General features: G+C 48.5%; 1 protein-coding gene across 1 annotated transcript in view; it reads right to left on the bottom strand.

Moving 5' to 3' along the window:
• Positions 1-1,287: 1,287 nt before the first annotated feature.
• The window catches only part of wdr11 (WD repeat domain 11), a 35,625-nt gene continuing 25,265 nt past the window's right edge, over positions 1,288-11,647 (bottom strand). Inside the window, exons 18-29 of the mRNA XM_040178763.2 lie at positions 11,464-11,578; positions 9,906-10,077; positions 9,678-9,786; positions 8,804-8,866; positions 8,431-8,496; positions 7,602-7,791; positions 5,818-5,913; positions 5,074-5,239; positions 4,709-4,806; positions 4,260-4,405; positions 3,797-3,876; positions 1,288-2,923 (exon numbers count right to left, since the gene is read on the bottom strand). Of these exons, the coding sequence (XP_040034697.1) occupies positions 2,721-2,923; positions 3,797-3,876; positions 4,260-4,405; positions 4,709-4,806; positions 5,074-5,239; positions 5,818-5,913; positions 7,602-7,791; positions 8,431-8,496; positions 8,804-8,866; positions 9,678-9,786; positions 9,906-10,077; positions 11,464-11,578 (1,504 nt within the window). The 3' untranslated portion in view covers positions 1,288-2,720. The remainder of the gene's footprint in view (positions 2,924-3,796; positions 3,877-4,259; positions 4,406-4,708; positions 4,807-5,073; positions 5,240-5,817; positions 5,914-7,601; positions 7,792-8,430; positions 8,497-8,803; positions 8,867-9,677; positions 9,787-9,905; positions 10,078-11,463; positions 11,579-11,647) is intronic.

Here is an 11,647-nt window from a genome sequence, read left to right as displayed (position 1 = left end):
TACAGATTTCAACACGTGTTTTACCGGTTCCCCCGCGGGGCAGACTGGGAGGCGGGAGCTGTTGATTTCAGATAGACGAGGTGAGAAGTGAAAGAAGAGAAGTGAAGTGAAAACAGGAGAGCACGGAAATGTAACGCAACCAATGCAGGTTAAAAGGACACAAAACGATCCTCTTCCACTACCTGCGGTGCCTAATGAATGCTCAGAGATGTGCCGAGAAAACAACGGAACATAATTACAGAGGAACGAACTCAGTGGAAATCTCAAAAAATGGCGTGAAGCAGGCGTGGACCTGCCCGGCCCTCAGCGCCCGCCAAGGACGCACTGGTGGGAACTGGCTGACCTGCTGCCTTCCCCACATGCACTGTGCAGTGTGCGGCTCGGCACCGGCTGGCCTGCTTGGTTGCTTGAAACAGATGATTGAGGATGCGTGGCGGCGAGGCGGCCGTGTACGATTGATTTTGGAGCAGCCTGTTGAACTTCTGGCCGCGTGGAGCGCGAAGACAGGTGGAGGCCAGTGATTTCCATCTGTTAAATGAACACAAATGCACCTCACAGGCCCGGATGTAACACACTTAACCTTGTGGTTTGGACACATTGAGTCTTTAGTACAGGACTGGGGGGGGGTTAAAGCCAACCAGCAGATGGAAACAAGGCATCAAAGGAATCAGATGAGCTGGCATGGTGAACAGAATGGTGAAGTCGACATAGCTGGAGAAAGGGAGGATGGGAGCGGTTATGAGAAACATTCGGGGGGTGGGGGGGGTATCCTAAGTATTAGCAGTGGGACAGAATAGAAATCCCGGTGAGGGATACTGATGACCTGGCTGCAACGGCTCTCAGGCAGTCATTCATTAAAAAGAACACCGCCAAGTAATTCGTGTGGCCTTCTGTTTCAGACTGCCTTTATTCTCCCTGTGCTCTGCAGCAGAATACCCCCCAATGAATGAATCCAAAGCCGTGTATAGAGGCGAACCCTGGGCAGCGAGCTGAAGCCAGCTGCTGGCCCGCTTTGTGAGCACAGCAGAAGTAATTAATGGTGGAAGCGACTCATGCAGGAAATAATTCGCCCTGAAGACAACTTGATGAATGAAGGGACGTTCAAATCCAATCTACGTGGCTTTAAAATAAAGGGGGGCGTTGCAAGGAGCACTTGCTTTTAACGGCTCTTGTTCTCCAGGAGGCCGTTCCACGTGTTCCAGCCACGGCCGGCTTGTCTCAGCGGGGGGGAGAGCGCCCCCCTGTGTCAACATCCGCACACAGGAAACAGCACGCTGAGAATGCATATTAAAGTCCATAATATTGATTTTATTGCCATCCATATATACATATATCTTTTTTTTTTCTTCAGTTTGGAATATTTATAGTTTAAAGCACTGGTATCACTGTACAGACAATGAACACACACACTACAGTAGAAAGTGAAGCAGCGGGTGTGAACCACACTCTAACGTCGCGCGTGGAGCTTGCAGGACGATACACAGCATCAGGTGGCCCACAGATGATCATCTACAAGGGGGGGGGGGTGTGATCCTGCATGCTGGCTAGTGGATGTGAAACGGATCTACAGCAACAACAAGGTGTCCCCTTAAATAGCCCAGGGTTGCCGTAGCGATGGCGCCTGGGGTCGAGAACAAGAGAGTTCCAGCGGAGGGGGCTATCGTCTCTAAACACGTTACAAGACAGTGGAAGGCACAATCACGTCCTGGCATTGTCCTACGGATGATCAGTAGATTTTTACCGTGAAAAGAGGAGATGTGGCAGCAAGTCTGAACTGAGCGGCAAAGTGGGTGCGATTTGCTTTGTGTAGCTTTGTGATCGCGATGAGCCTCAGGGGGATGTATGTGTGTACATGATGTAAAACGAGTTACAACACATTCTGACGGCTCGTCTTGTGTAATATACCTGCCAGAGACGGAGCTCGTTACAGAAACATCAAAAGACCTCGCAAAGGAAAACATCCCATAAAAGTAAGAGATTAAACATTCCATTTGGAATAATGGAATAGATGAACTGGCATTTATTTAACTCATGTGAACTACACACACACACACACACACACACACGATGGTAGCACAGGTGGAGGCGGTCTGTTCGGGGAGTGGATCTACTAATAAGCGCAGCGTGGTACGGCTAACCGACTTCACTGCCAGGAAATTACCCAGAACCACCTGCTGCAAACATAACAGCCCCTGTTATGCGTTTGCCTAAAACAAGGAATCAAAGTCTTCATTCAACTAATGGGGTGTTTTGGTTAAATCAACGGTGCTAAAGACTCATTTTGGAATTCGCTCATGGGGGGGGGGGGGGGCAATGCCTTTTCAAAATTAAAAAGAATGCTTATTTTTGGGGTGAATTAATTATACCAAAGATATTCAATACAGGCACACAAAAAAAAGCTTGACCATCCAATATAAAGCGTCATTAGACAACAAGAACAATGACTTGATGTGCATTACTACACTTGATGTGAGGAATCAGGACAGAAGTGTGTTTCCTTTGGGGCTGTTACATGCATACACATGAACACAAAAACACCAAACATTAAAAAGATGTCGTTAAAGTCACAGGCGGACTCAGTTACGGACTGACAGCTTCCCACGGAGGGACCTCCTCATTGTGGCGACACAGAGTGAACTCACGAAGGTCACGCTATTGAAGTTAGAACGAACGAATGGCCGGCCGCTGACTCTTAACCGAAGAGCGCGTTCCCTCCGGGGTCACTCGGCGCCGTGCGGGCCCTGCTCGGCCTCCTCCTCGCCTTGGGCGGCCTCTGGCACGCCCCCCTCCCCCTGGAACAGCTCCTCCATCAGCTGCTCCCCGGCGCTGCCGGCCCGTGACGCCCACAGAGCGGCGCCCTCGCGCAGGCCCAGCGAGCGCAGCATGCGGGCGTACTCCAGGAACGCCGACTTGATGAGTTTATGTGCAGCACGCGCAGGTCAAGGACAACGGGTAACACGTCGTGGCCATAGGACATCAAATGAAACAATGGGGGCCGATGAATGATGCCACTCAAAAACATTCTTCGATTAATGTCACGCATTTCAACTTTTAAGTCTAGCAGTTGGACTCGAAGCTGCCACTCGATTATTCTCAAGAAGAACAGGTGCAATTTAATCGCTTTAAAGGCATGAATGATAATCTACAAGGTCTCTACCACCTCCACGAAGGGAGGATTCACTGCAGCAATGATCATTATAGCTGAATGTATTGAGCCTCTTATCATACACATTACATGCTGATCCACCTCTGTTGGGCTACTACTGATGTCACAAAAACTGAGAGGTGGACAAAGTTTGTGTTTGGACCTAGTTTATGTTGGTCTTATATCTATATATCTCTGACACTGACATTTGAATGCTGCTCATTAAATTGCACTGTTTTCTTGTCGTCCAGTCTGCAGTTATGCACCAAACGCCAAGTCAAATTCATTGCATGTCTGACATATTATGGCAATAAATGTTTCCTGATTTACTTTAGAAAGACCTCGTTAAGAACATATTTTCCTTTTAGATCTATTTTACCACATGGTTGAGTAAAAACCTGTCCACTCTGTCAGCATTGCCATTGCAATGACACGTAGACATGGAGAATGGAAATCGTCTCGGTTCTAAAAGTGGTCTCATGAGTGCGGGCCAGCTGAGCTCTGTGATCAAGGTGGGACAGGACGAGCTACTTCAAGCTCTCTGCTTTTCGAGGGCACGTCTGTGTTGGAGACGGAGGGTGCACCAGGGGAGCCAACTCCGGCTGTAAATGGCTCCTTAGAGAGCACTAATGGGATTTCTAAAAAGGATATTGGACGAGTCGTTGGCCTCCATCACCCCGTGCTGCAGACAGGCTTCGATGAAGAGGGCGGCGCGATCAAAGTGCCTCATGCTGCAGATAGAAGGAGGAAGAGGAGGGAGATGCAGACGCATCAACACTGTTGTCCTGCTGCCATTCTAATTCAGTGAGCTGTTACAGCCCGAGGCTTTGAAGACACAAGCGGTCAAGGAGGAGGACAAGTAGATCAACTGTTAATTGAGAAACGAATGCTAGTGTACACAGTGTACACTAGCATCCTTAATGAAGGGAAGGAAATAGAGTCCTCTTTTTTTCCCCCCAAATACATTCCATAAAATGGGACTTTAGTCCACAGGGAGAATAAAGGCAGTCAGAAGTCTTGCCGGGGCTGCGTTTCTCATTTTAGAATTCAATAGCAAAGCCATGAATATATTGTAATGCTGCTTGCAGCATGCTCGAGAACTCGTCCATCTTACTTGCACAGCATCTCTCCCACTTTGTAAAAGCAGCCCAGGGACAGCAGCACCAGGATGGCTTTGGACTTCTGGTTGACCTGCGAGGAGCACAGGTGCTCCGCCCAGCGCTTCAGCACATCCGAGCTCTCAGCTGGGCTCAGACGCACCTGGAGACACACACAGCGTGCACGGCGGTCAGACTCCAGCTGCTTCAAAGTGGCCTTGTTACTGAAAAATACTACGTGCAACATAAGCACATGGTGCTGTTGGGGAACTCGCCCAGATAACACTAAAAGGACAAAAAAACAATCAATAATCATAATAATATATATATATAAAATATATTCTGAAATATCAATGTTCACACACACACAGCAGGTACACACCCAACGGCCACACGGCTACGCGCTATCCAAACATGACACAGTATCTGATGTGTGCTGCTGACGGACGGCGTCACGCCGAGTTACCTTTGCCAGCCAGGCGGCGCGGTTCCACTCCCCGTAGGTCTGCAAGTAGCGGCAAGCATCCGCCGCCTTGTCAATCAAACACAGCAGCTGCACTCCCTCTGACACACAGACAAACGGGGGGAATTTGTCCGTGAATGTGCGATGGAGAAACGACAGCCATGCACTACGAAAGGTGAATCACTCCGTAGGAAGGAGGTCCTTGCACCACCTTACTCATTCATTTTGAATCTACACGTTGCCTGCACAGTTTTTTCCCTTCAGTGATTAATATCTGCAACCTTTTCAACATTTATAAACAAACACACAGAATATATGAATTATTCAAAGCTGCAGATTGCTACAGCTAATTAAAAGAGGAGCACTACCTGCTAGTTTGCCGTTGGCAATCATGTTGGTGGCCACCAGCTTGATGGTGGACTGGGAGGGGCCCGAGGAGGTGATGGTGGTCACGAGGCAAGCCTTGAGTGAATCGCAGTAGTAGCTGCTGTTGTCTGCGCTCGTCTCCAACAGCAACTGCACCGCCCGGTCCGTCTGATGGGACAACAAAAGACATGGCTCGGCCAGGTGAACGCTGTGTGAGCCCTACAGGACGCAGCGGTAAGGGGGGTGGGGGGGGGATCATGATTATTATCCGCCCTTTCATCTGGTGCTGATGAAGGCTGGAGCTCCACCCGGAGTCGGTCAGCCCACTGAAGGGCCGCGCCTCCAGCAAAGAGCCGGCTGATTGCAGCCTGTGATTAGAGAGAGAGTGCTGACATTGAGAGGGGGATCGGGGGGGGGGGGGGGGGGGGTGGTCCCCTGCCCACAGGCTGAAAAGAAAGGGGCACTTATCGTCCTTCTTGCTTCATTAGGCTCCAGGGCACTGATATGTCCTATTTACCAGTATGGCAGTGTGCACGTAGGCACAGCTATGGAGCGGGAAGCTGCTAGTGTGTGTGAGTGCTGGAGAATATTCTATAATAGAATATAAAGAATGTTGTTAAATGGCAGGATGCATGTCACATGTATCTGTTGACATCCCAAAAGCACGTGACAACCAACCGTATCGTGTGTCTGAACGCGGGAACTCCCATCGGCGCGCAGCAGCACCGTGTGGTGCATTCACTCACCTGACCCAGCAGGAGGAGCTGGTCGGCACATTTCTTGGTGTGTTCATAACTGGAGCGCTTCACCTCCTGCAGGTGTACCCGATCCAACTGGAACTTCTGGGAGGCAGAAAATGTGGAGCCACGGGTTACTTTTCGGGGCTTTTTATCTACATAACGCTGTAACAGAGTCACTGTCAGAGATTGTACATGTGTGTAAGGGAGACGGAAAGATTATTGTACATTATTCAGTGATGAGAAAAAGTGATGAAATGATAGAAATACAGAGTGCGGAGATGGAGGGTGTAATATCAAAGGCTCTAAAATATTCAGGAGCCTTCAGTATTTGGGAGCACAGCTTCCCATACTTATGGGTTATTTTTCCTCATCATTTTATTAAATGGTCCCTGATGGGAGCTTTTTTATTGTAGCGAGCAAAGAACAAAACATGGAAGATATTTTTGAGCATTAATTTTCGTAGGAGGACAAGAGGGGAGGAATAGTACAAACAGGGGAGCGATAGCAGCATAGTGGGGAATTAGTTACATCGGCTTACTGTGTTTGTGTGTGTGTGCGTTCCTGTTTCTGTGTCCAGCACAGAAGTACTTTTTTTCACTTTATTATGATGAATTCTTCGGAGCCCCAGCCGTGGGCACGAGCACCAAATGAGTCCGTAGCCGCATGCTCGGCTTCAGAGTCTTGTATTTTTGTAATTGCAGTCAGGCTGCTACAACTGATGCCGTTTTGTGACAACAGGATCCAAATGTATCTGTCTGGCGGCTCTATGAGTCCACGCTCTGTGATCCCTGCGTGGCCCCTCATTAACAGGGAGAAGACGTTTCACGATGACAGAACTGTGAACAAGCCATTAAAAAACAACGGGAAAGCTGCTCCCATAACAAAAAACAACGTGACAATTAGCATCTGAAATGATTTTAGATTTATGCTAATTCAAGCTTCAATGCTTGCGTGAAGCTGCTTGACATTTTTCTTAGCTGGTCACTCTGCTTTCACTCGAGAAGGTACATGTCCACCCTCTCCTCTGCTTTAGGAATATTGATGCAGCCTTGTGGGTTAAGAAAAAGAAGCCCCCGTGTACCACAGAACGTCAGTCTTCATGCACAGCGGGCCAACTTTTTAATCACTATCTACAGTTTGCTTCTTCCAAACTATTCCTCTCAAGCGAATCCCACAGAAGTATTCTTGCAGCGTTCGTACCGCACGCGTTAACTAGCCAACAAAAAAAACTAGCCTTCAACAGAAAACCTCCTGATTCCCTACGGTGGCATAATGGTGGTTTCATCAGCGATGCGTAGCTGCCGTGTTGACCAGCACAGAACCAAACCAATTAATGGCCATCTTCTGCAGAAACCTTCTTAAATGTTCTTCAGAACAAACTAGGTTGATGATTAAAGTTGGGGGGAGATTAGAGCTGTTGCTAAGCTATTGAGTCATCAGCGAGACGCATTGATCCGACCAATGACACAAAGGCACAAACTAGAGATCAACTTTTTGTCGTTAACGAAAAAGGCAGGTTTGACCTAAAAGACCTAAAGGTGTGAAGGTCCCTTGAAAAGCGAGAGCAGGAGAGACACGGTGTCTCTGATAATGGGATGTACTGTGTGAGTGGAGCCATGCTGGTGGCAGCTTGTTTGTGTGTGTCCTGACTGGAGGACAGTAACCGTCCCTGCGGGGCTCCTATGGGACTTCGGGGTGTGTGGAATGCTGGGATCATGTATTTGTCTCTATTCGCGGAGTTCACCAGGGACACACTGAACACCAAAACGTCCTCTTTTGTTTCCGCTGACCTGGAAGTAGGAGCTCTCACACAGGATGTCGTGGCAGATGTCCAGGTGGCCCTGAGGGGACGGCTGGGCTCCTTCACTGCGGGCCGGACCCTCTGCGGCGGACACGCTCAGCTGACGGGCCTGGGCGAACGACTGCAGGTAGTGGTACGCCACGGTCCAGAAGTTAAGGTCGGACTCGTCCCCGAACAGCCTGCGACTCACAACAAAAACAAGGCGTCAGCCGAGCCCCGACTGGACGGCGCTCTCTCGGGAGAAGTTGGCAACATGGCGGCTTCTTCCAGCGGCTCTCTCAGCTCACCTCCACCCCCTCTCCACGTCCCCCTGCCTTGCCTTTCCTTTCCTTGGTTACTTCGCTGCGCTTCATTTTAACATATCTGCACGGGCACACAGCTGTTGCTAGGTTACCCTGCTGCATTAACAATGGTGTGAAAACATGGACATGAGAGCTGTGGAGCATGAATGCTGCTGCTCAGCGAGATGCCAAACAAAATCATTCATCTTTCCACACTTCATCATCTTGTTCACATATCCATGCACTTTTTTCTTGCTCAGTGTGAACCAGCAGTAGCTTGTAACACAGTGCGGCATTCAATCTTTGTAACAAGTGGGAGGAGGTAGAAAATGCAAACATATGGATGTGTTACATTATTAATATGTTTAAAAAAATGTCTGCATCATGCCACTTCCAGTGCAATATAAAGTGCATGTGAAGAAGAACTCGGGGTGTACTGTCTGAATAAGAATACAGTTATCCTGCTGGGGGACCAGTAAACCACCAAACTAATCCCTGTGCAGACCAGCGGGGTCTCCGTGCAGCTTGTTAACCCACCGTGAGACCAGGAGGCAGCGCTGCAGCAGGCTGAGCTCCGGGTCCTGGAGCACACTCTTCATGTCGCTGGGGGGCCAATCAGAGACAGGGAATCAGAACACCGCCAGAGACAATTACACTCCTCCGACCCAGCAGGCCCCGTGTGCCAGTTGCGGGCCATTCCTCTCGTCTTGTCAACCCACAGACGACCTGCTCTCTGGGTGCGCCGTGTAAACACACCGGAGCGTGGCGGCGAGCCGAAACCACATCAACAGAAATGACACTCGGGTGACTCACATGCATAACGTGCACATACATCGCAGTGTTGGCTTTTGCATCACTCCATTCATATAAATATTGTGTTCCAGTGCGTAATGAAAGTGGAATAACTCACTTAGACAAGGAGTTGAGCTGCTCCTGGATCAGCCCTTTTATCTCGCCTTTCTCATTGTAGTCTCTAAAACAGAGGGATCAGACTCAGTCAAACGGCTCTTCCACGTCTACCGGATATCAAACGGAAAGCTGAGAAGCCGCTCGTTAAAAGGAGCGGATCCGAGGTGAGCGGCAATAACGGATAATTCTATTCCAGCATTCATCCCGAGGTCAGGTCCTGCGAGGCGAGCTCTGCTCTCATAGCTGGCTGACTTATGATAGGCAGCTGCGTGTGTTTAAAAGAAGAAAGCCTCATCGCGCCAAATCCTACATCAGGCTTTGGCGAAACACAGATGCAGCCGTCTGAATGAAACTAAATCCCATGTTGACTTGTTTACCGAGAGGAGCTGCTTACACCCACAAATTGGCTTTCTTGTCATTATTAAACTCATAAATAGAATGTACAGAGGCTCGGCAAAGGACGAAGGTATAGTAGTATAGGGCAATAAAAAGAAGCTAGTCTTATTTTTGTTGTTTCAGGTTTTACTAAACAAAATTACCATTAGAACTTTACACTTTTCCTGCTCACAACAAATTATAGTTGGTAAACTCAATCCGAACTAAACTCGGCCTCAGATGCCAAAGTGAAACTGTATTAAATTGGGGGGACGGAATCAAGATTTCACCTAATCTCTATTAACAGATTTTGCCTTGCGGCGACATTGAAGATTGGCCCAGGGCATCTTTAGTCATGGGCTTTACTTTAGTATTTATTTTTCTGAGCTGCATGGTTCAACAATCAGACGACATTATGGATATTTGAGACCGACCTTGTAACAGTCCTGACATCATAAGAGCGGGTTGAGTTTGGAGTAGACCCGTGTGCGGTGACTTACACTTGAGTGATGTCCATGGTGAAGCTTCCTGCCCAGGGTTGTAGCAGGAGGAAAGCCTTGAGAGTCAGGGCAGCCCGGGGAACCAGCAGATAAGGGCACCACACTGGATCTAAACACGTTCCCCACCGATCAGGAAGAACATGCGGTTATACCCGGGCTGTGTAAAGGATTTAGTTTCTTCCGTAAACCTCTATGTGCAATGGTCACACTCGTTCTTCCTCGGCTCACCGGTCAGGTCTTGCTCATCCATGCGGTAGCTGGCGGACTTCATGGCCATCTCCAGCACTCGGATACAGCCATCGTCAGAGGCCAGCACCACCTTGTCTGACGTGCACCAGTCAATGTCTATGATGCGGTAGTTCACGTTGCGGCCGATCCGCATGCTGCTCACCATCTGGACCTGCGGGAGGAGGAGGGGCCAAAGAAGTTCATCCAAACTGTCCCCTAAAAGCCTTTCTTTTTTAAGTATCTGTAACTAGTCTAGGTGGGGGATAGCGGTTGGAGCACCATTTATGTGGCGAGTACAGCAGGACAGAGTAGAAGACTCCTTCAGAGGGTGTGCTACACAACCGCCGGATCTCCGACTTTCTACAGGGCTGTGGGGGTGCCGAAGCCCGTCCAAGATGTCCCCCGCTTCTCCTCTCCTCCAACATTTACTCCCTCTTAGATTCCCTCTGCCGCTTGATCCATCTGTTGTCTGGATTTTGCGTTTGGGGAATGATAAGTGTGCCTCATCATTCACCTCCACCCAGACATCAATGCTCCAGCGGAACCTTCTGGCTCCGCCCCATAATGCTTGAAACATCTATCCGTGTCCAAATCTATCTGGTTTTCAAGATGTATCTCTGCAGCACAGGCTAACAAATACTGTGGCTATAGATGAAGATGGGTAAACAAACAAAAAAAGTCCAGTCCGTGAGCAAATGTTGAAGGACAAACAAGCCCAAAGGATTCTCAAGCGGAGGCTGTGCAGAGAGACGACGTCGTCGGTAAGCAAAGTTAAAGGGGATGAATGTCATCATTATGGAAGAAAATGTGTGTCCTCGGATTTTGAAAGAAAAAGGTGATTGACTTTCTAGCACTGAATATATATGCATTGAAATCATGTATCTGAATGTTTTTCAACGTTAAAATATTCAACTGCAAAAAATTCAACCGCAAATAATTCAACCGCAAATAATTCAACCGCAACATCCGGGGAACCCAAGGAAGAGCAGTGTATTCTAGATTCAAGATCGGGAGCGTGCGTCAAGCAAAAGGAGCGAGCGCCCCAATATATCTTCGGCTAGTCTTCCTTGGGTTCCCGGATGTTGCGGTTGAATTATTTGTGGTTGAATTTTTTGCGGTTGAATATTTTAACGTTGAAAAACATTCAGATACATGATTTCAATGCATAAAAATTCAGTGCTAGAAATTCAATCACCTTTTTCTTTCAAAATCCGATGACACAGATTTACTTCCATACATCATCCTGCAATCACTGAGGCTTTTAATGTGAGTGGCAAGCTTTTAGGGTTTTTGTATGTATACAGTGCACCGTGATGATTTCTTTGGTTATCATGGCAATTATAGCAAATATACTCTTACTAGACTGCTGGTTTGGGAGACTCAATACTGCAGCGGTTTAGTTGTCACGGTGCTCTGCAAACACTCATTCTGATCAATGTAAAGCACTACTATCAGCTTGCAGTCCTTCATTTCATCAGCGTTGTGTGGTCAGGTGATGCTGGTTGGGAATTTATAGTGCGCTACAAAAAGTGCCAATGTCTGTTGTGTGGCGCCTCACCTCTTTGGTGTCCCAGACCTCCGCTCCATCGGTGTACATCACCAGCAGCTTTTGGTTGCCCTTACCCGGGGCGAAGCGGATCTTCTTCACCCAGCCACGGTGAGTAGGGATCCCCCTGAAAGCATCAACCGCGACCATCAAACCAAGCAGAGGACATCTGGATGGGGTTTGCAGGTAGGAATGT

This window comes from Gasterosteus aculeatus, chromosome 6 (assembly GCF_964276395.1).
Source record: "Gasterosteus aculeatus chromosome 6, fGasAcu3.hap1.1, whole genome shotgun sequence".
In the NCBI taxonomy this organism is placed as follows: Eukaryota; Metazoa; Chordata; class Actinopteri; order Perciformes; family Gasterosteidae; genus Gasterosteus; species Gasterosteus aculeatus.
This window is presented reverse-complemented; position numbering and strand designations above follow the sequence as displayed.